This window comes from Urocampus carinirostris, chromosome 19 (genome assembly GCF_059441175.1).
Source record: "Urocampus carinirostris isolate Australia breed hairy pipefish chromosome 19, RoL_Ucar_1.0, whole genome shotgun sequence".
Classification (NCBI taxonomy): domain Eukaryota; kingdom Metazoa; phylum Chordata; class Actinopteri; order Syngnathiformes; family Syngnathidae; genus Urocampus; species Urocampus carinirostris.
In genome coordinates, this window is record NC_142367.1 from 6,743,438 (window position 1) to 6,769,721 (window position 26,284).

General features: G+C 40.0%; 1 protein-coding gene across 2 annotated transcripts in view; it reads left to right on the plus strand.

Annotated features, from left to right (window-relative positions):
- Positions 1-26,284, plus strand: part of LOC148347022 (glutamate receptor ionotropic, delta-1-like) — a 219,611-nt gene that overhangs the window by 8,477 nt on the left and 184,850 nt on the right. For both annotated transcript variants that reach the window (XM_088322995.1, XM_088322996.1), the window contains exon 2: positions 5,835-5,990. In XM_088322995.1, the coding sequence (XP_088179121.1) occupies positions 5,835-5,990 (156 nt within the window). The remainder of the gene's footprint in view (positions 1-5,834; positions 5,991-26,284) is intronic.

A 26,284-nucleotide genomic window follows, 5' to 3' on the forward strand; every position in this document is an offset into this window, starting at 1 on the left:
AGGGGTTCAGGGTGGCAATCTGCCGTGCGGGGGCCTTAAGGGCTGGTTGGGACCAGGACCGCTAGTTTCTGTGAGACGGAGCTTTGGTTTGGTGCCAGTAGGGCCTTTTTTTGCCCCGAAGGATTCTTTAGCATTTATAGATTAGCATCCCTATGCTAAGTTTTGGCCCAACGGTGAAAGAGCGTGAAGGCTAAAACTATGAATTGGGTAGCTGAATCCGACTTGTTTGGCTGCTGGCTGGATCAGAACTCGTTGGCTCAAACAGAACTTTCTTGCTGGTTCATTCAGAACTTGCCGGACCGCTTGCTCGTTCAGAACTGGGACGGCAGCTAAGCAGGCCTTTCTTGCTCACTGGCTGGATGAGAACCCACCTCTTTCTGCATGGGGTGTGAGCTCGCTCACATCATTCTTGCTGGCCTCCTGGTGGGTTGTCAAGGCAACCCCACACTGTCCCTAGGATCAGACCAACCTTTAGACCATTGCGAAAACACAATCCAATTCAATCATTGTAAATACTTGAATCAAAGCATAGAACATCCATCCATCCATTATCTACACCGCTTATCCTCAGTAGGGTCGCGGGGGTGCTGGAGCCCATCTCAGCTAACTTCGGTTTGATCTCACAACCTCAGAACTGTGCCGCACACACGCTAACCACTGCGCCGCCGTGCTGCCCAGCATAGAACATTGATTTATCATTTAGGTTTTTTTGACATTTAAAAAAAATATTTAGATGAAAAGTTGTTCTCCCAGATAGGCTGTTTAAACCCTGGGGGAAGGCAGGTGATAGGAGGAAAGGTGGGGAGGACATGATACTGTCCCAAACTTACATTATTAAATGTACTGTGCTTTCCAAAGTTTTTTTTTTTTTTTTACAAATAACTTCTGTACTGTCAAACTATAATTCAAAAAATTATGCTGCTTCTGTATTGCACTATTGATTCAAAAAGGGGTTTAACTATTTCTACTTTCTTGCTTCAGATGATATTTTGTTGCCATTACGTGGACATTATTGGAAAACAAAAATGTTGTTTAAAATGTTAACATGAAGCGAACATTTCAAACAACAAATATATGTTCTATACTTTATTAAAAAATCCAAAATAACTGCTTCCTGCTATATTGCATTATTGAATCAGGACACCATCCACCTTTTTACTTCAGATGATAATTTGTCGCCCTCATTTGGACGTTATTAAGAAAGAAAAATGTGGCGTTAATTCCAACTTTATCATCGACGAAAAGCATCTTCCTCTGCCTTTTGGGCTTGGCCTCGGGTGCTTCTGTTAGTCCAGGGTGTTTTGTTTGTCGATTTAAAGAAACTCGAAATTGAAAAAGATTCACACGTACGCAGTGTAGGTTAGTCACGCTGGTTTACATACATGTACAACTTAGACCTCAGCATTATTGACGCTCGGGCAGAAAAGGGACAGGAGTCGGGAACCTATGGCTTGCAAGCCAGATTTGGCTCCTTACATCTGGTTTGGAGATAAAATAAGACATTTGCTATGTACCTGAATTGTTCCAAATATGAGCAGAGCAATGGCAACTGTAAACCATGAAAAGCCAAAGCAATACCAACTTTACAGAAGGTTCGGGTCTTTAAATGTAGAGCAGTCTCAACTATAAATTACAATCACAATGTCGCACCGATATACACCGGTTTGGCTGTACATCACTAAGGAGTCATTTACAGTATATGGAAGCTTATTAAACTATATATGTTCATTATTGAGACACTCAAGGATGAAAACCCTTAGAACAAACTGTACACATCCAAAAACACCAGCAAGGCACCCAAAACCATCTGATGATTTTGGAGAGGACGTCATTGGGCGTTGCCCCAAAATATACGAAGAGAGGAGATATGGCAAAAAGGGAACGCTTTTTTATAGCATTCGAGACACATTCATGATTTCCCTTTCGTTCAAGAAACGTTCAACGTCCGTCTTTTCACATTGGCCTTTATACTTTGCTCAAAACAGTTTCTGATGGTCGCCCGCCCCGGATTACTCAGCATAACAGCTTGTGACTTCCTGCAACAACATCCTCCCATGACTTCCGCCAGATGTCTACACATAATAGGCTATTGTCAGCTCCAAGACTGTTTGTTCAAGTTAATTTCTAAACTTCCCTTAGCATTAGTTCTATTCTACTTTCTACAACAATGAGAGGTAGAGAAGGGCGGAGCTATGCACAAATAACGCAAGCACGCGCTTCTCTCTAAATATGTTAGTATCCTTCTCGTCTCCAGTATTTTGTGACATTTTTACAAAAGAACTTTGCTTGCACCTTGTTTTGAAACCATTTTTAGTACAGAAATGATGGTCAAAACGACACTCTTAAGTTACTGCGGAGGGAGACAAATTTTACGTGGTATATTTATGTGGAGACTGGGTACTGCAGTTGTGTCTTGGGATCAAGGGATCCCAGTTCGAATCCCGGCTCGTCCGTGTTACATGTCGAAGTGTCCTTGGGTAAGACACTGAACCCCTAATACCCCCAATAAGCAGGTTAGCGCCTTACATGGCTGCAAGGCCGCTATTGGGAAATGTGGAGCACATTGTAAAGCGCTTTGGGAAGTCATTGACTTGAAAAGCGCTATATAAATGCAGATCATTTCATTTCATTTCAAAATACATGGTGTGTCCCTCTCAAAAGATAATAACAAAATATTTTGTTTTTATGGCTCGTTAGGTCAAAAATATTCCCGACCCCTGGTTTAGTCAATTAAAATACAGAACGCAATGCACAATGAAAATCCTTAAGTAGCAAAATCGTGAAATTTACGCATCGAGGGATTATTGTATAATATGTTTCACATTATGATTAAAAACAAAAAATCCATTGTTAAAGGTTATCAGGTTAAATGACACATTTTTGTTCCATTCATCTATCACTATAGCCGTAAGTGACTCCTGCAAAGTGACAGAAAAACAACAAAACCTAATCAAAATGGATGGGCTTATATCGATGACGCATTTACCCCAGTCAGAAGACGGATGATCGTTTCCATCTGACGTATGGATGATGACAGTTCATCAGCGGCACAAATGTGAGACTGTCATACGAGTGATGAGATCCATTTGAGCCACTGGAAAACGACCAAAACCAAAACACCTTACTAACGTGATCCGGCCAATATATTGTTTCAGCAAAAGCTGTTGAAGCTAAGAAATCTTCGGATGACAATTTGAAAATATGATGCTTGGAAGCAAAGGCGTAGGTTCGGTCGGGGCATTAGTAGGGGATACAGAACATTTTTTAAGTGAGCTCATTATATTGATGGGGACAAAACAATTATTGCTTGATTTTGGTAAAGACAATTCCCTGCGTCCATGCCAAAACCACATCCTTACTCATAAATTATTGACTGACCACAGTAGAACTTTACCCCCGCGGCCACCGTTTTCTGCATGCAAATTCCCTTATATAAAAGCACACATCGCATAATAGTCGACATATAAAGAGCCAGTCGGGTGGTGTGGAAGCAAAGTTCATGATTACAGATTAGTGTAGTAATGGAGTTTTTTTTAATTCTGACAGGGTTCAGTACACAGGAGGTCAGGGAGCAAGTTAACAATCGAGGTCTAAGATGTAGGTGACGGGTCTGTGTTCCATTAAACTCATTTAGCAAAAGAGACAGTCTAAGAAATCGCTAGGTGGTACTCGTGATCCGGAAAAGAAAGTAAAGGTCCGGTACACTGGAATAACCAAAAGGTTGGTGACAAAATTGCTTAGGATGTGACAAGGAGAGGAACAAACTAGCACACAGCCAAGGGGACAAATTGTTTAATTAGTGATGAGGGAGGGTTGAGATAGAAGAAAGAGAAAGGGATTATTTCTTTCTTTCTTTCCTTCTTTCTTTCCTTCTTTCTTTCTCTGGATTTCCTTTCTGGATTTATCTCTTTTTTCCTCCCTCAAGATTCCTTTTTTTCTTTTCTTTTTTTCCCGAACTTGGATGCTGAACTGGCCTTGACCCTCTAGCTTGATCGGCATGCTTGAGACAATCAGCGGTCCAACTGGCATCAGATTTGCTTTGGTGGGCTGCGTTCAGATGGGTTGTGACAGGGCCGTTCCAGATTGGGCCTCCACATGTGGAGTGTTCTTTGCTTATATTTGCAATTTAGCTAAGCTAGATTTTGTTGTGCTTCTTGTTCTTGGTTGTATTTTAGCTTTTATATTTATTTTTAGGTTACCGTGAATTCCGGATTACAAGCCACTACTTTTGCTGCTACACTGCGCCTTAAATTACGCTGTGGCTTAATCTTTTTTTTATTTTTTTGTGACAGCAATGAGGAAAACAGCGAGCTGCTCTTTCCCACAACAAATGCACTCAAAATACAAATTTCTGGAAAAAATTAATGACACCCTTTGAGAGAAATTATTCCATGCTTTTGCCGACATTATTCATATAATACATAACAGGAAAGTAATAGATGGTTTAAGATACCCACAATATTTCAACTTTTTAACCCAACGTCCTCAATGTTTACATCTTAACTGAACAGCAGTGGAAGTTATCTATCAAAAAATGTTTCACTTCTCTTTTTTGTATTATTGGTGTCAATGACAGGTCGCTGAAGTTTCCTTTAATCCTCGTGGAACGATGAAAAGCGAATGCAATTTGGTCCAGTATCACTGCAACCCCCCATGACAACACAAAAAGACCACTTCCACACCTGTGTTGCGATCTGGCACTATTCTCAGTGTGTTGTCTAGATAAATTGTCAGGTCCCAGCAAGCCAACGCCTGCCAAAGTGACTGATTACCTGATGAGGTGCACCTGCTGCACATTAAGACAACAGCTTATAAAGGCAGCTGGCAATGAATACTGGTGTGAAATTGTTGACTCTTCTGACGCTCTTTGCCACCTCTGCAAACCCTTGACGCACATCTAGTGCCCAGACTTTTGTATTTTTTCCCAGTAGTGAGGACTGTTTTATTTTACCGTTATCTCCTTTCCTCCCTTGCGGAGCACTTCTTGTTGTTTCCCCTTGATCCCATTAAAAGCTGTCAACTTGTTGGATGTGTCTGCGTTAAGATCCTCTCCGCACAACATAACAAATATATGGCTCTCTCTTAATCCAACACAGCCCTCCTTCGCATTTTCTTTTGGCAAGGAGTAAATATCCGCTTGTCTTTTGTAATCACCATCTTGAATGGTCACATGATCTGAAAACACGTGACGTAAACAATTCGAAACACAACTGAAAAATGACGCATGTGAAAACGGCGTCAGGCATGCTTGTCAATGCCAAATTCCCTATGCAGTAATGAATTAATGTGAATTACTTCATTTTAATGACTATCTGAGCCTGCTGCTTTAAATCCGGTGTGGCTTGTATAAAGACAAAATCCAGTTTTGTTCTTAAATTTGAGCATGCGTCTTTGAATCAGGTCTGCTATGTAGTCCGGATTATACGATATGTATGTCTTACTGTAATATAGTAATATTAAAATTATTTCCTCCATTTCTGGCTTAAATTATTTCATGGTGCCACTGTTGGCTATGGTTTAGGATCTTCTTCTAACTGTGGCTCTAACTTTATCTTCCCATTACAGTTGCAGCTTTGGTTTTGACTCTAGATTAGGTTTAAACTTTAATGAAGTTCCAGTCTTTTTTGAAGTATCGTTCTTAGTTGGAGTTGTTGTTTTTTGGACCTCAGATTTCTGATTCTATAAATGCTATGGGTTCTAATTGAGCGATTCAAACTTTGTTACTGCCTCCACCTTTGTTGAAGCTCTGGTTCTCCACCCATCCTGTGTGTTGTCTGCTACTTATTCTAAAGACGCGTGGGCTTTTTTCTGACACATTTATCCATGTTTTCCAGGAGCAATCTTTGAGGAGAACGCAGCCCGGGACGACGAAGTGTTCCAGCTGGCTGTGTCTGACCTCAGCCTGAGTGATGACTTACTACAGAGTGAGAAGATCACACACTCCATCAAACTCATCGAACCCAATAACCCTTTCCAAGCCGTACAAGAAGGTAAGCAGCAGATTCTGACTTGATTTTGACCATGTTTTTTTACATTCTCAAGGTTCTGCTTAACGTTCTAAAATGACCTGTGACTGACTCATAGAATAACCATTGAATTGTTGCTGTACATTTCTTTATTTAAGTTTAGCCTTGCTTCAGCATCAAATTTTACCTGTAACCTCAGTTTTGCTTCTAACGTGACTCTGTAATTTTTTAATTCTACCTATAGCTTTGGTTAGGCTATTGATTATTTTTTTATGTATGGAAATTTCTTGGGGTTAAAACATACTTTTGTTCTTTCTTCTGGTTTTGGTCTTGGTTAAGGCGTTAGTTCCTGAATCAAGTTCTTGGGAGAATTTTATTTTTATTCTGGTTACAGATTAGTGATGACTCCAACTTGGTACTGCAAAAGGATGATAGTTTTCTTCTCCTGTCCTCCGTTGAATTTCGGGTAATGAGAATGTTGGAGAAATAGGTGGCTGGAGATGAACTGCTTCTCGGAGTGTTTAATTGGCTGGATAAATTCTGGACCCCATTGCGATACAAGTCTTTAATGTGACAATTGTGTGTGCCTGTGACATTTGGAAGTTCCTTATACTGGAAACCGCAACTGCAGTCTTGCACTTGCCATCGTTTGCACTTTTTTTATGATATCAACCAATTTAATATTCCGGAGATGAATTGTGTTCTAAGCGTAAAAATTGAATATGCAATAAAATCTACTATTTTTTTAACGTTGGTATGTATCGAAGTTCATGACTTCCGTAAAATTTGGACTATGTGGTGCACCTGATTATAAAGCACGCCTAGTAGATGTTTAAAGGAAAAACCATTTGGTATATACAAAAGCCGCACCTGACTATAAGCCGCATGTGCCTATATTGAAACAAGAGATATTTACAAAGACGGAGGGTACACAGAAAAAAGCTTTAACAATATATGGAAGCTTTTAATAAACAAATACGTGTTTGTACGATGTCACCAGTCACTGAAATGACACAGAGAAACATCACGAATAGTCTGAACCAAGATACCCAAAAACTATAAAGAAGGCGTAACTCACCATTACGTGTCATAATTACACATTACACTCACCTGTGCCCGCTCGTTTGGCGCCAGTGTTGTGGTAAATACACTTGCATTTGTAGAATAGATTTGCATACATGTAGAAATGTAGAATAGATTTGCATACATGTAGAAATTTAGAAAGACTTGCTTACAGTTGTGGGAAAAGGTCGGGTAGACATCCTTGAAGATACTCTTGGCAGACATTAAGTTTCCTTGAAGATAGCGTGCAAGGGACGGGACGCTCTGTACTTGATACGTGATACAGGACCGCCTTTTGGGGTGTACTCAATCGAAGCCTAATCGTCACTACCAGCTTTAAATACATTGTCATGTTCCCAGCTCTCTGAGATCTTCATTGACGCATCAATAAAGTGACATCTCCCTCCAGACGAGGCTGGCTCCTGTCAATTTTCCTTATCCACATATGAGAAGACTTTTCTCTCGATTATCGAACCTCCAATTTCTCCAACACCAGCTGCTGCTGGTTGCCTGATTGGTTCCCTGTCCCACTTAAGCTCAATCCTTTCATTCACCTGTTGTCAGTCCGTCAGCTAACCTGTTTTCACAAGGCAAGCATTTTTGACTCTGACTCCCATCGGTCCTGTTTTGTCACCCGTTTTACGCTCGTCGATTCCTGATTTGTCTTCTGATACGACCCGTTTTTTGACCCAGACCACGTTTTGCTCTCCTGTCCCAGCTAAAGCCACTTTTTTTAACCCCGACCACATTCTAATCTCCTGTCCCAGCTAACCACCTGTTTTTTCGTCTAACTACGCTACGATCTCCCGCTCCGGAAGATCCAATGCCGCATTTGAAACACGCTCCGATCCCGTGAGCAGCTTGCCTCCCGCGTCCAGGAAGCACCATATTGCTGGCACTCCCTTTTCTCTATAGTTCAATAAAATTGTGAGTAACGTTACGCATCTGGGTCCTACTTCTGTTTTGGTCGTGACATTACGTCCCCTGGCCATCTTCAACTTCTTTGAATGTCCGTGAAAATTGTTTCGTTAAATCAAGGACAGTCCATAAAATCCAACTGTGTAAAATATTTACTCCAAAACACACAATAACGCCGACAGATAAATAGGATTACGCCTTTAACATTTCTGCTTCGTTGGACGTTGTTTCTAATGATCTGTTTGTTTCACGCCAAAATTCACTTTGAAAATAAAAATACTCGGAAAATTATGTCCAATATGGTAGTTAACCCTCCCCTAACTACCGATTGACACCTTTTCCGTAATGAAGGTCTGTTCATGCACCAAATACGAAGTTTATTAAAATCACGTGTTTCTTGACACATATATTCCACCTGCCTCCCTCTTAGCTTTACCGCCCGGGCGCCCCTGGCAGCCATTAGAAAAAATGCATAATTTAGCCTCATCATTGCATAAGCCGCAGGGTTGAAAGCTTGTGAAAAAAGCCCGGCTTATAGTCCGAATTTTACGGTAATAAAAATTATGGATAACACACACTTAGCAGATGCAAAGATTCTTCACTATTGTCCAACAGAGCCGTTCCACTGCGCCCAATTAGTCCCCAATTAGCCCCAAATTACAGCAAACATTTACTCTTTTTACTCCTTCCGCCTTAATGCTTTTGAACATTTTCCCCTCTGGCCTGTTTTTTCCTCTACGCTTTGATCTTTCAACATAATTATGAGCAATGTTCACTGCATTTGTGAAAAAAAAAAAGAAAAACAAATGGTTGAACACCAGCTAATAACCTCCGGTATTTGGGTCGTAATAGAATTTATGACAACAGGACAATGATGATAATTGTTGCCATTTTCTTGCTTGCGAAAAATTTTGTTGCAAGGGTACATTCACGACAGAATTTTTCACCAATAAACCTAGTGAGCAGGCACAGTAACATGATGGTGGACCAATGTGGCCTCTACTAGCACGTTAGAATGTTTAATCAGGACAAGTAAGACGCTAAAAAGAGCATAGAAGGAAGGAGAAAATGCTGTCAAAAGGATGTCTGACACAAACACAATGGCCTGTTGATGTGAGCATTGATGACACTCCGGGTTACTCTTGTGCCGATTGAAAATACCGGATACAGGCTGTTACTTTTTTGCTACATTTTAAGCACAGTGGCTTTAAATACGTTTTTTTTTGCTCTAGATACAAAACACCCAGTGACTTATAGAAACATGTATGACACCCATTTAGAAGTTTTTGCCAACATGATTCATATAATAACCTACCATAATTTCACGATTATAGGGCGCACCGTGTGAAAAAGCGCTGTCCCCGTAGCTGGCTCTATTTCTGTACTTAACACTACACAGGGCGCACCGCACGATAAGGCGTGGGAGCCCTCTGCTTGGGGCCGCGTTACAACAACAAAGACAAGCATGCAACCAGAGGTGGGTAGAGTTTAATCAAGTAAAAGTATTGTTACCTCAGAATAATATTATTCAAGTAGAAGTAAAAGTAGTCATCAAAATACTTGAGTTAAAGTAAAAAAAGTACTTGGTGAAAAAAAATACTCGAGTACTGAGTATCTGTATCAACGTCGTAGTTATTGATTTTTTTTTCAAACAACCATTCAGATCATCAATTTATCAAAGTCCATCCAATCAACAAAAAAATTGCATTCAATTTAAAAGTTGACTAAAAATATCAACGGAAATTCATGTGATTTAAACAATATAATAAAAATAGAATACGTCAAATCAATAAATTAAGCACATGTACTGTAGCACCAAGTGGCACATTTAAAGCCCCAATACTTATCTTAACGGGCAGCACGGCGGCGCAGTGGTTAGCGCGTGTGCGGCACAGTTCTGAGGTCGTGAGATCAAACCTCCTGTGTGGAGTTTGCATGGTCTCCCCTTGCTTGCGTGGGTTTCCTCCAGGCACTCCGGTTTCCTCCCACTTTCCAAAAACATGCATGTCAGGTTAATTGGCCGGTCCAAATTGTCCCTAGGTGTGAACGAGCGAGTGAATTGTCTGTCCCTGTGTGTGCCTTGCGATTGGCTGGCAACCAGTTTAGGGTGTTCCCTGCCCACTGCCCGAAGATAGGTGGGATGGGCTACAGCACCCCCGCGACCCGACTGAGGATAAGCGGTGCAGATAATGGATGGATGGATACTTATCTTAACAGGCTCTGCAAGCAGAACAACAAGTTAGCCCATGAACTCGAACAAAGGAGATCTTGCATATTGTAGCTAGTGTTTGGCCCCCTTTTTAGGGTGAATATGATATTTGATGTGAGGCCAGGCGTGCTCCTCCTCTTCTGTGTTTTCATAGTCGGTATTGCTAAGCAACATTTTTCCATCTTCACCCGTAAACAAAATTTCCCCCGCTGAAGTTGGATATGTTCACATGACGAGGATGATACGTTTGATTGGATAAATGAGGCTGCTAGAGGTCTCCGCGTACTTACGTGGAAGGGATTTATGGAATAACCAAGTAAAGACTTCAATGTTGCCTAGCGGAGTAACAGTACCGTTCTTTCTTCACAAATTTACTCCAGTAAAACTTTTGGGATTTAAAAGTACCCCTAGAAGTAAAAAAAATAAATTCAAAAACTTACTCAAGTAAATGTAACGGAGTAAATGTACTGTAGGTTATTGCAATGCACAGACTATTATTACACCATCCCCTGATCTAAAACCTACATAAGGGCTTGAAAAACTAAAAAACCTCAACATTAGGAAAATGACAAAACCTTGAGAAGGGACCGCACATGAGGTAATCCCCCTTTCAGGATGACCAGGCTGCAATAGATGTTGCAATAGCAAATAATACACATATATTGTCAACATAAAATTTAGGTTATTCATTTGCTATGCAATAGAAGTGTGTTTTAAGCCTAGATTTAAACAGTTCCACTGAGGTTGCAGATCAAATCTCAGGGGGAAGAGCATTCCACAGCACCGGGGCCCGAATGGAGAATGCTCTCCAAACTGCGGATCTCTTCTTGGCTCTTGGGATCACTAGTAGACCAGCATTTTCAAAGCGAAGGCTCTGGACTGGAACATAGGGGGAAATTAAATCTGAAAGATATGAGAGATCAAGTCCATGCATGATTGTTTGGCACTCACATTTCTTACTGGTACTCCATAACATAATCCTCGTTCTTTGTTTCTGATCAGAACAGCTTAGCTAAATCTCCATTAAAAGGTTCACTTTCAGAGTCACTTTCTGAAAGCTCGAACAATACTCCAGGCGGACACACTAGTCCTATCCTCGACACTCTACTCTTTTCATTATAATCCGCTGGAAGTTTCTGCGCCACCGTAGACCTGGTCCGTGTGGAAAAATGACAGTTTCATGAAACAAAAGCGCCAAGATGATGACAATAACTTTCAAATTGCTAGATACGCTACGGCATTAGCATGTATGGGTGCTTCCGCAAACAATGCATTGCGTGTGATGTCGCGTGTCCTTTTCCGCTCGTGGGAAATTTGTGGCGAACACGGGAGAAAACATAGAGGTCACAGGAGATTGCATACGTGTCGCATAAAGATGAAAATATAAACAATCTCACAAAAAACATCACATTTTACCCACAAATGTTGACTCTACCAAGGCTCGAGGCTGTGACCTGCCAGTCGCGGGGGTTGGCGCCCAATCCTAAGGCCACCGGTCTGGTCTCAATCCTCCTCTTTACTTGACACACAGGGAGCAAGATCTGCGACTTACGTGCAGTGCACTTTATGGTCTTTAAAATACGGTACATAACAGAAGCAAGACAGGGGGTTTGACAGTATTTAAATCAACATTTAGCACATATTAACGCACAGCTTTTCACTCACAAATAAAGTCCTCAATTTATTAATCTGTATTCAACAACAGCGGAAGTTATCTATCAAAAAAATGTTACACATTCCATATCATCGGCATCAATGTCATGTCGCCAAAGTTTCCTATAATCCTCGAGAAACGATGACACGGAATGCAATTTGGTCAATCACCATGGAAACCACAAATTACAACAACACAAATAGAGATGTCTGTGTTGCAATATGGCAGTATTCTCCACAGTATGGTTGCCCTGGTGCTGTAGTCACGAAATATTGGGCTAACATTTGAATGAATGAAACTTTTATTTCAAACATGTAAATGTAAGTGGTCTGCCTTTATATAGTGCTTTTCAAGTCAATGAAGACCTCCCAGAGCGCTTTACAATGCTCTTCACACTTTTCCCTTTTACACACTAAGTAATCAATAGCAGCGTCAGCCATGCAAGGCAACCTACCTGCTATCGGGAGCATTAGGGAATCAGTGTCTTGCCCAAGGACACTTCGACATATAACACGGAGGAGGTGGGAATCGAAACCTACCTCCTGAGCTAAGCAAAAACAAAACGACAAATTGAAAAAAGACAATAAAATACACAATATTATCGTACATGTTCAAAAGGGAGTAGGAAGAAGCATATGCTTGTTAAATCCTACCCCTTTGACTTCATTTCACGCAACACAGCCCTCATTCGTGTTTTCTCATGGCACAGTAGTAAATATGTGCTTGTGCTTATAATTGGCAACTGTAATGTTACTTTTCTGAAGACATGTGACTTAAAAAAATCAGAACAAAACTGACAAACAACGCAGAGGAATTGACTTAAATTACATCATTCTTTGTGGCTGTTTAAGCCTGTGGCTTTAAATATAAAGACAAAATGAAGTTTTATTCTTAAAATTTAGCATTAGCCACTTTATCAAGTGCACACTGCAGTCTGGAATTTATATATTTTCTTTTCGCTTGAAAAAATCTATACTGTTCTTGTCTTAGAAATGTAATTGTAATTCCTCCTATAAAGGCTCTATGTTTTGGGTGTGTTTTTCCCAAAACACGTTTGTAGGAGAAAAAGAAGATTATGTATTCTTTCAGATGCATCACCCAGGATGTAAGGATGTTTCGTCATAGAGTTACATGATTCAAAAGAGGAAATGGTGGACGTCACCTGAACCGATTTCCTTGTCCGATGCGTGACTTGTCAAGTCTGAGGTGGCGGAATCAAAGGCACAAATTCCGCTTGATGAAACGCTACGTCCTAGTTTCCGCAACAAGTTTGCCAGGGGCGCCCACGAGTGCTTACGTGCTCAATTCAGACGACACCTGAACAACCGCAACATGCTGAAACACTGTCTACTAAAGTGGTTAGCAAAAGTAAAGCCCCCCTCCAGAACTTTTTGACATATTGCCAAATTTCAGGCTTCAAACCTAACTGGAAAAATGAAAGTATTTTCCAAAATGTGAAACAATCGGGAAGCGGAACCATATTATTTCAACATTTTATATTATATTTACGAGAAAACAAATAAAAAGGTTGGTGTTGAAAAAAAAATTCTTCCAGTTCATCCAGCTGACTCCAGAGGTTCCCCGATGAATTCTGAACGATCCTTGTCGACTTAAATGACGAACAATGACAAACAGAGTTAGCATGTGTGCCATTAAAACTCAGTTTAAATGCACCTGGTTTGTGATTGGCTCGTAGGTCTGTTAAAAGAGATATTTGAGAACAGACAGTATTATGAAGACCGAAGAACACACCAGCAGGTTTGGGATAAAGTTGTGAAAAAGTTCAAAGCAAAATTTTGATCCAAAAAGATTTCAAAACATTTAACCATCTCCCGAAGCACTGTGCAAGCAATAGTATCAAAATGGAGAGAGCACACAACCACTGCAAACTTAACAAGACCTTGCCGTCCCTATAAACTTTTAGCCCAAACAAGGAGAAAACTAATCAGAGAACAAACCAAGAGGGATAATTATCACATTACATGACCTGCAAGAATATCCAGCTGGACTGTCTCAGAAAATTAGAATATTGTGATAAAGTTCTTTATTTTCTGTAATGCAATTAAAAAAACAAAAATGTCATACATTCTGGATTCATTACACATCAACTGAACTATTTCAAGCCTTTTATTATTTTAATATTGCTGAATTTGAAAAGAAAACTCAAAAATCCTATCTCAAAATATTAGAATATCATGAAAAAGTATACAAGTAGGCTATTCAACTAATCACCTGAATCATCTAATTAACTCGAAACACCTTGCGAGGTTTCCTGAGCCTTAAAAACACTCAGCTTGGTTCAGTAAACTAAATCACAAGTATGGGGAAGACTGCTGATCTAACTGCTGTCCAGAGGACCATCATTGATACCCTCCATCAGGAGGGTAAGACACAAAAAGAAATTTCTCAAAGAGCAGGCTGTTCACAGAGTGCAGTTTCAAAGCATATCCACAAAAAGTCTGTTGGAAGGGAAAAATGTGGCCGGAAACGCTGCACAACCAAGAGAGATGACCGCAGCCTTAACAAAATTGTGAAGAAGAGCCGCTTCCAGAATTTGGGGGAGCTTCAAAGACAGTGGGCTGAAGCTGGAGTCCAGGTATCAAAAGCCACAGTTTACAGACGTGTCCGGGAAATGGGCTACAATAGCCGTATTCCCATGGTCAAGCCACTTCTGAACTCAAGACAACGGAAGAAGCGTCTGACTTGGGCTATGGAGAAGAAGCACTGGACAGTTGCAGAGTGGTCCAAAGTCCTCTTTTCAGACGAAAGCAAGTTTTGCATTTCATTTGGAAGTCAAGGCGCCAGAGTCTGGAGAAAGGCTGGAGAGGAGCAAAATCCAAGTTGCTTGAAATCCAGTGTGAAGTTCCCACAGTCAGCAATGGTTTGGGGAGCCATGTCAGCTGCTGGTGTTGGTCCACTGTGTTTCATCAAGTCCAGAGTAAATGCAACTGTGTACCAAGAGATTTTAGAGCACTACATGCTTCCATCTGCTGAAAAGCTCTATGGAGATGAGGATTTCATTTTCCAGCATGATCTGGCACCTGCCCACAGTGCCAAAACCACCAGTAACTGGTGCACTGACCATGGCATCACTGTCCTTGATTGGCCTGCTAATTCCCCTGACCTGAACCCCATCGAGAATTTGTGGGGTATAGTTAAGAAGAAGATGAAAGACGCCAGACTTACAAATGCAAATGAGCTGAAGGCCGCTATCGAAGCATCCTGGGCATCAATAACAACTCAGCAATGCCACAGGCTGATTGCCTCCATGCCACGCCGGATTGATGCAGTAATCCGTGCAAAAGGATTCCCAACCAAGTACTGAGTGCATCAATGGAAATTTTCAAATGTTTGATTTAGTTTTGCTGTTATAAAATTATTTTTTTACTTGGTCTGAGGAAGTATTCTAATATTTTGAGATAGGATTTTTGAGTTTTTTTCAGCTGTAAGCCAAAATCAGCAATATTCAAATAATAAAAGGCTTGAAATAGTTCAGTTGATGTGTAATGAATCCAGAATGTATGACATTTTTGTTTTTTTAATTGCATTACAGAAAATAAAGAACTTTATCACAATATTCTAATTTTCTGAGACAGTCCAGTAGAGACATATCCAAAACGGCCTGTGGCTTTGATCGCAGCAAAAAAGGGTTGTACAAAGTATTGGCTCAAAAGGGGCCGATGTTTTTGCACCGCCTGCCTTGTTAGCACATTGTGAAATGTTGAATACATTTGGGTTCTTTTCAAAATTGGTTCTTAAATGTTGTTGATTCTCCAAAAATATTTTTTTATCTATAAGTTTGAAGCCTGAAATATGGCCCAACACATTTGCAAGGCCATGTATGCTGGTTCTCCCATGAGCCATTCCCAAAATAATTGTGAAGAGACCAATTGGCTGTGTGGCGTGGTAAGCCAGTTTGGTAGCAGCGTTTAAGAGGTCAGAAGGAAACTTTAGTCATTACCATTTGTATCTGTTTCACTGTGCATATGCATTGAATGCTCATATTCTCCAACATTTTACCCCTTAAGCCTCACAGAAACCCGGCGCCAAACGCTTGCACCGCAACTGACAACCGGCATTTTACTTTTGGCGTGAGTTTTGCGAGGGGCACTTTTTGCGGGAATCTTGCGCCTTGTCAATCATGTTGAGTATCAACCATGTTTGATTATTTTCACGCACTGTCTGTAAATTCCTCAAGTGTGATGAGCACAGAGGGAAACGGCAGGCTGTGCTTTTTCAAACTGCATGTACTTTAAATACAAAAGACCGCAGTGACGTCTGGAGTGATTTATGACGCCTTTCTAGTGGAGAAATGAGTCAATATTTTTTGCCAGTCAAACCATCCATCCCTCCATCCATTATCTGCACTGCTTATCCTCGGTAGGATCGCAGAGGTGCTGGAGGCCATCCCAGCTGTCTTTTGGCAAAATTCTGCACACTTTTGCTGTAAATTCTGTGCTCACGTTTGTCCCATTCAAGTTTTTGATCCTATATAAGCCATGAAAAGCAAACACATATGCACATATAAACTGCCCCTCTGATTTCTCTATTCTATTTTATGGTTTCAAACACGGCTTGGAGGAGAGTATATTTGGTAAGGAAATATCTCCATGAGTGTCCTCATACTTTGTGCTTGAGACGACGCCACTGTAACTGTCTTCAGTTGACTTGCCTTAAACATTGGCGATTAATTTCTTGTAAAATACATTGTCAGCAAAGGCTGAACAGTTAGACATTAGAGGACGTCATCATTCAGAATCCGCTTTTAGCAAGTAGCTGGGTAACACAACATGTAGAAACAACAATTGGGCTACAAGATTTTATCAATAGCACTCGTTACAAAGAGATGTATTTGCGCCATGGGGACCCTTACCGGTCCGTCGTGGTGAAGGGGGAGCTAAGCCGAAAGGCAAAGCTCTCGATTCACCGGTCGATCTACGTTCCTACACTCACCTATGGTCATGAACTGTGGGTTATGACCGAAAGAACACGATCCCAGATACAAGTGGCTTAAACGAGTTTTCTCCGCAGGGTGGCCGGGCTCCCCCTTAGAGATAAGGTGAGAAGCTCAGTCATCCGAGAGGGACTCTATGTAGAGCCACTGCCCTTCCACTTTGAGAGGAGCCAGTTGAGGTGGCTCGGGCATCTGATAAGGATACCTCCTGGACGCTTCCCTCGGAAGGTGTTCGAGGCATGTCCCATTAGCAGGAGGTCCAGGACACGCTGGTGAGACTATGTCTCTAGGGTAGCCTGGGAACTTCGAGATCCCGTCGGATAAGCTGGAAGCAGCAGCTGGGAGAGGGACGTCTGGGCTTCCCTGTTAAGGCTGCTTCCCCTGCGGCCCGACCCCGGATAAGCGGAAGATAATGGATGGATGGATGGATGGAACGCGTTTCTTTATAACACTTTAGACCCAACACCGGTCACAGCCATGGTAGCGAAGGCATCACACAACATTCTAATTTTCTGAAGTAGTCATGTGTCGATATTCGCTGTGGAGCTGAGAAACTTGACGTGATGCTTTCCTCAGCTAACCCTTACAGCAAAACCTTCTATGCTCCTCAAGTGCTTCCGTTTTCATGCTTGCCCGCCCGCGCCGCTCTCGAGGGATGCATCAACTTCCTTTTGCGGTCGACATGACAACCGCCGGGAGACGAAAAGGTCCTCAGTCAGCCCGGGAGGGATCCACCTGTTGAGTCCTTCGCAAGCACGCGCTTTTTATTAATCACGCATGCATGCACACACGAGAAAACAGTCAAACGAACAAACTGAGATATTCACACTGTCATAACACAAAAAAAAAAAAATCCGTGATTTCTGGACTAAAAGCTGCTGTTTTTTTGTTTTTATGCGTCTTTAAATACACTGCAGCGTATTATTATTTTTTTGTGGCAAAACAGAGGAAAACGGAAAGCTATTCTTCTTCTCAACTCATGTGCTCTAAATACAAAATACAGACCACATATGAATGGAGTTTAAAAGGGTCACAACCCTCCACAAAGCGCAGTGAGGTGAAAAAGTGATAGACACGGGCCCCTTTTCACCAAGACAGGTCAGGAGCACCCTATCTTCTCCCTAGCCACGCCCACACCGCATTACTGACCAGATGGTATCAATCTTGGGAGGGAATGAACCCATTACATGTGTTTATTTTTTAAGGTGTCATTTAAATTATTACAGAGGTTATTGCGAGACAAGGAAAAGCACTGAGGCAGAAGAGGTGGTTGTGGGGAAGAGTAAGCAAGATTGAAGCGCAGTACTTGTCTTGTGACTTAACGTAAATTCCAGACTATTAGCTGCTACTTTTTTTTCTGAATTCTTCAGATTCAGATTCAGATTCAGATTCAGATTCAGATCTACTTTATTGTCATTCTAGTACACGTGTATACAGAACGAAATGTCGATACATCTGACCCGCACAGTTTCCTCGAATGTACAGATATAAGTAAAAGTTAACACGGCAGTCTCAAATACGGTGTGGCCTCTGTTTTGTTTTTGTTTTCTTGGCGGCACCAAGGAAAATGGTGGGATAGTCTTTTCTACAAAGCTTGCCTTTTAAATACAAAACCCCGTGATGACGTCTGAAATCATTTATGATGTCATTTTAAGGGTGAAATTTGTCAAATTTTTGGCAGTATTATTCATCCTTTATTTAATATTTGCAAGGATTTCAGAATATTTAAACTTTTTCACCTGCAAATCAGGTCCTCAATTTATGCATTCAAAATGAACGGCAGTGTTATTCATCAAAAACGCTGTACGGTTCTCTTTCCATATTATCGGTGTCAAAGTTAGGGCGCTGAAGTTTAATTTATCCTTGAGGAACAATAACAAGCATATGCAATTTGGTCCCTTATCGCGGCAATCAGCAATGACAAAAACACACATCTAGAGTTATAGGGCTCACATTTTTGCAATGAAGCCTTAATTACCGTTTTCTTTCGGGGCTGCATGATATATATTCTCGTCTTTGTAATCTTCATCTTGAATGGTCGCCTGATTCGAAAAGATATGACGTAAACAACGGCACTAGATGTGAGGGTGCACTAATGATATCAACACAAAAAACACATCTGTGTTGCAATCAGGCACTTTTCTCCAGGGTACGATTGCCCTGGTGCTGTAGTCTAGAAATATAGGGCTAACATTTTAGGCAAAACGGCCGTCATTTGCGTTTTCCCATAGCGCAGTAGTAAATATGTGCTTACATTTGTAATCTACAAAATGAATGGTTACATATTCTAAAAACACGCGATGTAAACAACTCGGAGCAGAACTGAAAAACGCCATACAAGACAAAATTGAGTTCCGTTCTTAGGTTTGAGCATGCGGCTTTTAATCTGGTGCGCCTTATAGTGTGGAAATTACTGTACACACAACTGCAGTCCCGAACATGCTCAAGAATTGTGTTTTCAAACTGTCTTGTTCAGCTTCAAAAGCGTGTTTTCTTTTGGATTCGCGGGCTGACACTACGCTGTCAACGAGCGATGGCGAGTCGCCGCACAAGTTTCCGAAGAAACACTGAATTAAATATGGCGTGCTAGCTAATAGAAACTCATATTTATTTGATGCACCATTGATGAATTATGGAGAAGCTCTGTTTTGTGCGACAAAACTGGCTTCTGCGTGGTCACGCTAACGGCGGTGGCTGCTAAGCTGAGTCAGCAAACAGGTACGAGCACAATTTAGGAGCGCTCGTAAGTAAGGTGTGGTTCTTCCCAGGTAACCTATAATTTTTTGTGGGTTGAATGGGTGAGAGAAACCCGATGTCACGTGTGTGTCTGTCGTTTCCTCAGTAGGGTCGCAGTATTTAGTCTCAGAGACTCGTGACCCTATTTTCAGGACTATGGGTCTCTGGAGTATAAGTCACACCAGCCAACAATGCATAATTAAGAATGACAATAAATATACAAGTGGAAACCTGGAGTATAAGTCACATTTGTGGGGGTAATTTATTTGATCAAATCCAACACCTAAAACATATATGTCATCTTAAAAGACAATTTAAAATAAAATAAAAATAGAAAACATGGAAAGCTGATATTTCAAATACGTGCCTGGACACGCTCATCAGTAACGACATAGCATATTAAGAGTTATTCAGATAACTCTACAGTAGAATAAAGAACATGCTTACCAATATAAAATATTTCACCCAAAGACACTTAATACTATCATATTTGTATCCTCTGTGTCATTTTTTTACTGGTTAACAACTCCCGGTAGGTCCCAAAGGATGAAGCTGCGCTGCTTCTTCTTTTTGCTTTTATGTTGCAGTCAAGGTTGAAATAATCAACATAAGCCCAGAGCGCCCTCTTGCCTTTTAGTGTGAAAATAATATACAGTACCGGTAATAAAAATTCAAACTTTAATGATATAATAATGTGTTAAAATTTTCACTTGTAAGTCTCAATGAAGTGTAAGTTGCACCCCCGGCCAAACTATGAAAAATAAACTTCAACCTATAGTCCGGAAAATATGGTAATATATTTTTTATACTCGTACAGAACCGTACCGTGGAAATAATTAAAAAATGTTGATACAAAAATAATATTACAAAGATAATATGGCAGATATGTATATTAGGGAAGAAATACCTCAAAAATACAGCTACAGATATACGACAGATATACTACAAACATTCTACTGTGGAAATAATACAAAATACTACAGACATACAACAAAAATACTGCAGAAATACTGCAAAAATACTACTATGAATAAAATATAAACATACTACTGCAGAAATTCGACAAAAAACATTACACGGATAAAAATATAACAATACTAGAAAAATCCAACAACTGAAATACTACAAAAATATGTAAAAATACATCAAAAATACTACTATGAATAAAAAATACATTTAATACTTCAGAAATTCTACAAAACATTACACTGAAAAAAATACAACAATACTGCAGAAATACTACAAAAATATTAAAAAAATAAAAACACACTAACACTACAAAACTAAATATCAATTTGAGTGCTTAACACAGGGACCTAATATAGTGTTTCAAATCCAATCTGATGAAAGTAATCTATTAAAAAACAAATATACAGAAATATAACATGTGGATGTCTGCATGTATATCTATAAATGAAAAAATTGGATAGGTCTCCAAGATCGGCTCCTTGCCCACATTTCTAACCCCCTGTGACTCCAAACAGTTGCCCACCTCTGCCGTAGAAGCAAGATGGCAGACAATGGTGTCGGCTCCCTCAAGCGAGCTTCATGTAATGTAAAAACTGTAAACATTTCTTGCGCAAGTATTAAAAAAAATGCATGTTTATATGATTTGAGTTCCTTGATTTTTGCTTGTTATTCAAATCGATATTGTTTTTTCTTTATTGAATGAAGTTTTTTTTACCACTAGGAGGCGCTAAATAATACACAATGTCCCTTTACAAATCTATATATAGGAAAAATCACCGCTTCAGCATCAATATGCTCTCTTGATGTGGTTCACCGACTGTTTGATTGTTTTGTCACTTCACAAAACATGAAAAGCAGCAGGAGGCATCTCGGCCGCCAAAGCAACCCAAAATTGCCAGCGAAGTTTATTAGAGCGTGTAAAGTGAAGCCGAGTGGCATCTCTTCCGTTTGTTTGTCACTTTTTAAAGTATGCTTTGGTGTCGCTCGTTTCCCGTAAAAGCCGTTTAAACGAGACAACCGGTTATCCCGTGCCAAATGGGAAGGTTTCATTTTCCTCTCTGTGTTATTTTTCATATTTTTTATACTTTGACCATAAAACAAAATTAAACCCCCCCCAAACAATTGATTTCTCAAATGGAGGAGGATAAAAAAATAGGATTCACTTTTCAACCCAGCTCATAAAAATAGCGCTACCATCATTCTATTGCTCTGCGCATCACCGAGAGCAGGACCGGCCCAAGCCTTCAAGGGGCCCTAAGCAAAATTAGATGTGGGGTCCCTTATTACTTGATCATTTGCATACCTACTAGGACTCACTCCATGTTCTACTCCAGGGGTGGGCAACTATTTGGAGTCAGGGTTGCATGTGACATGTTATACTTCTTTTGAAATAGATTAGTTTAATCAAATCTGTTTTGAAACAACCACAATTAGAGCAATCACTTTTGAGCAGGTAACATGTTTATTTTGCCTTTTCTACTCAAATCGCTCGTATTAAAACTGTTATGCACTCCACCATAAAGCTTATTTCAGCATAATAAGCTTTATGGTAGAGTGCATAACAGTTCTCAAAAGTGATTTATATACGGTGTGCATTACCGTTCGATTACATTCACAACAAATACAAAGACGGAATGGTTTAAGTTGTATTACATTCCCAACAAATGCAAGATGAAGTGGTTTAGGTTATATGTTCGCCATTAATTTCCTGAAAAGTGATATAGAAGTGAGATAAAACGAGGTAAAAGTGCTTATTATTATTATTATTATTATTATTATTATTATAGTAGCTAGGGGATGCAAATCTCGGCGGGGATTCATTTCTCGGCATACCACCAGCTCTGAACGAGGGATACATTACGATTTCGCATTTTACAGGTTTGAATACTTTCTGTCACTACATTTCCAGACAAAACAACCTAAGATAAAATAAACAACTTGATTTCATGTGAAACACAATACTGACCTTGTTAACAAACCAGCAAATAACCTTAAAGAGACACTGAAACCACTTTGTGTCACCCCACCACCCAAGTTCCCCCCAAAACATCTTGTAGCTTTGAGTACCATAAATTTTGGACAACAAGCTGCGAATTTTAAACACTAAGGCTTTAAACACAGTCATTCTATTTCTCGTTGCGGGACAGAGGAAAATGGTGAGCTGCTCTTTTCTGCAATGCATTTGTTTTATAAACAAAACACAGCGGTGACATCTTGATACATTTATGATGCGCTTCTTGAAATATGAGGAATTAGTCCATGTTTTACGCAACATCATTTATGTAACACATAAAAGGAGCGATATTTCCAACATACAATATTTCGACGTTTCAATCAACAAAGTCGTCAATTTATAAATCCGTGATGAACGGGAGGGTGGGATGGCAGAGCTATGCCCTTGCACAATAGTATTGCCTTTTACACGCTGGTTAACTACTGTTAAAAGAAAATAACTCTGAAATTGTTTAATTGATGTTGCAAATGTCAGGAAAAAATGTTAAAACGTCATATCGTCACGTCATATTGTCAGATATAAAAAATTGTGAATATGCTTGATGGCTGTTGAGATTGTCGTGTTTGTTTTGCTGCTGTTGGTGTCGGTGGATTTGTTCAGACCGAGGACAATCGACTTTGGCCTGGACGGATCTATTGACACTAACAAAGATTTTATATAATGAAATTGTGAATATGCTTGATTGCTAATAAGATTTTCGAGAAGGGTTGTTCAAACCTCACTTTGTGTTTGCTGTTAAAAACGTCATATTGGAATATAATATTGTGAATGTGCTTAATTGCTGTTGAGATTGTCATGATTGTTTTCTGTTATTAGTGTCAATAAATTTGTTCAAACCAAAAAGTAGAAGTTATCTAGCAAAAATATTGCACTTCTCTAATCGGCGTTGTTGTTGTTAATCCAACAGGAACGATAAGAAGTGGCTTGATACGTACTGATAAGCTGAGCCGAACCCTTTATACTTTTTTTTTTAAATAAAAAGAAGAACATGTTTTTACATTCTGGCATTCCGGTATAATGCTTCTGAAAACGTATCTATACCTTATGGCACTGAATGTGTCAAACTGCTGTGCTAGTTGAAGGCTTTGGACAATGCCAGTGGCAACTGCATTTATAGAGACACGTGTGTGCACACCTTTACTGTTAATTCTGTGCTCATGTTTGCCCTTTTGAGTTCCTGTTGGTTTGTTGTTCTTGTATAAACCACACCCCCTTCCCACGCACTGCCTACCATTCGGTACTGGTGACACAAAACCAAATCTCAGCATATAGACTGACCCTTTGATTTCAGTATTTTATTTAATACTTGTAAATTTAGCTTGGATGCGAGTATATACAGTAGGAACAATATCTCCATGAGGAGAAATTCAGTGACCTTTGTACTCTGTGCTAGAGATGGCACCACCCTAACTGTTGTACTTTCTAGGTAAATATAAACATGCAAATCATCTGGATTATCTTGCTGATGGATCAATGGTTGTGTGTCACAACGTGACTAATGAAGGAGTATTCAGCCATCTGACGACACTGTCGTCCATGATATCCGTTTAATAAATAGGGGAATGACGCTGTAACGCACCATGCAGTAACGACAGTAGGACTATAAAATTGTACTGCTTACATGTTACAGTACTCGTTACTGATAAAGGTAATTGTGTTCCTCAACACTGTCGGACATACAGTACAAGCGCCGACACAAAAGAACACACGAAAATTCTGATTCAAGGCACGAAGCTTTGGACATAGCGTGGATGGGCAACATTTGGAGTCAGGACCCACATTGGATTCCAAAATGTGGCCAAAGAGCTGATCCTGGAGACTTATCCAATATTTTTATTTATGAATAAATACTGTATACATGCATTTCATACTTATTTATATTTATGTTTAAATAGAAGAGTTTAATCAATTTGGTCTTGAAACACTCACAGTTAAAGCAAAATAATATATTAGGTCCCCGTTTTAAGCACTAAATTTGGTATTTAGTTTTGTAGTATCACTGTCTTTGTCAGATTTTTGTAGTGTTTCTGTGCTATTTTTGTAGTATTCCTGTAGTGTTATTTTTCAATGAATATTTTTGTAGTATTTCCATGGTAGTGTTTTTGTAGTGTTTCTGTAGTATTTTATGAGTATTTCCATACTATAATTTTTGTGGTATCTGTAGTATTTTTGCAGTATTATTGGAGTAATATTTTTGTATATCTGTAGTTGTCATTAACAGGACAGGAACAGGACCCAAACGCGTGACGTTCTCACACAAGCTTTTTATTTTACGGGAAATGGGGAGTCATGCACGTTAGGCAGCAGTCTGGCGTGGAAAAACAGGAAGCCAGAGACCAACGAGATCGATTCCAATTGCCTGAGTTGATATCGGACAGATGGGGTCGATACCGGACAGGACGGGACAGACAGGATAGATAATGAATCAGTATATCGAAAATAAACAGGACACACTAGAATGGAATGAAAACTGGAGAAAATTATAAGCAGCAAACTAAACTGAAAACCGATATTAAACGGAATAAAATAAACAGGAACAATACCGTACAGGAAATACCAACAGGGACTGGACTGAGTCGAAACCCACGTCTTGTGGGGCAGAAGTTCATTGACGGGTGGGCTGACAAGGAAGTGTGAGAGCGTTGAGCTTAATATAGACAGAAAGCCAATCCCTCAACGAGCCGCAGTTGGCGCCACACAGGTGAGGCCAATTAGGCGCCATGGCAACCGTGACAGTAGTAATATTATTGTATTTCTGCATGTCGAATATTTTTGTTGTATTTTTCTATTATAGTGTTACTGTAGTAGTATTTTTATCATAGTTATATTGTTCTATAGTTATATTTTATGTTCAGTTTTGTAGTAATTATGTAGAATTTTTGTACTATTTCTGTAATAGGATTTCTGCTGTAGACACGCAGTGTCAATGGGGACAACGTTGGTGCGATTTTTTCCTCAGTAGTATTTTAGTTACTATTATATATATTGTCATTATAGTTTGACCATTTTCGTTTGAAAAAGGCAGACGGGCTGCATGTGGCTCGCAGGCAATAGTTTGCTTCCCCTAGGACAGCGGGCAGGAACCATAAAAGCATAAAATGTTTTAAAAAGAAATTGAGAGAGCCACATCATATATTTTCAGACAAAATTGAAAAAACTGCCAAACACGCTCTCTAGACAAAAGCTAATTCTTCAGCACATTTGATTTCACTGTGTGTCATTTGATGATTTAATCAAATGTATAAAATCATAATGATGCCAAAGCCTGTGTCCCACATCAATGTAAATATGCCATTTACAATTTGTCTTCCACCTTCAGTTAAGAGTGTTGAGCCAATTCTTTTCCATGAAATTTGTCCTTAATGGTTTGGAAACAATGTGCATGCAAAGTTCTTTTGTAAAAATGTCACAAATTACTGCAAACGATAAGCATATCGTCATATTCACTTTCGGTGTAGACTGCACTGAGAGAAAGAGAGAGAAGGAAGTGCCTTGCGCTGTGTGCAGGGATCCGTCCACCTGTACTGCTCACTCAATCAAAGTCATTTGCCAGCGTTCTTATTTATCAGTTTAAATGGTTTCCTATCAAACTTCTGCATTAAGTTGCTTCGGCTTTACATGGACCAAAATCGAGATGAAATCACTTGACTTTGGAACGCCACAGAGAGATGTGCAATAGTTACATTTTATTTCAGAGACATACGTACTCATGAAAAGAGCCATATATGGCTCACGAGCCATAGGTTCCCTACCCCTGCTCTAGGACATAATAACAGTAGCCGTGGCAACTTTATTTATAGAG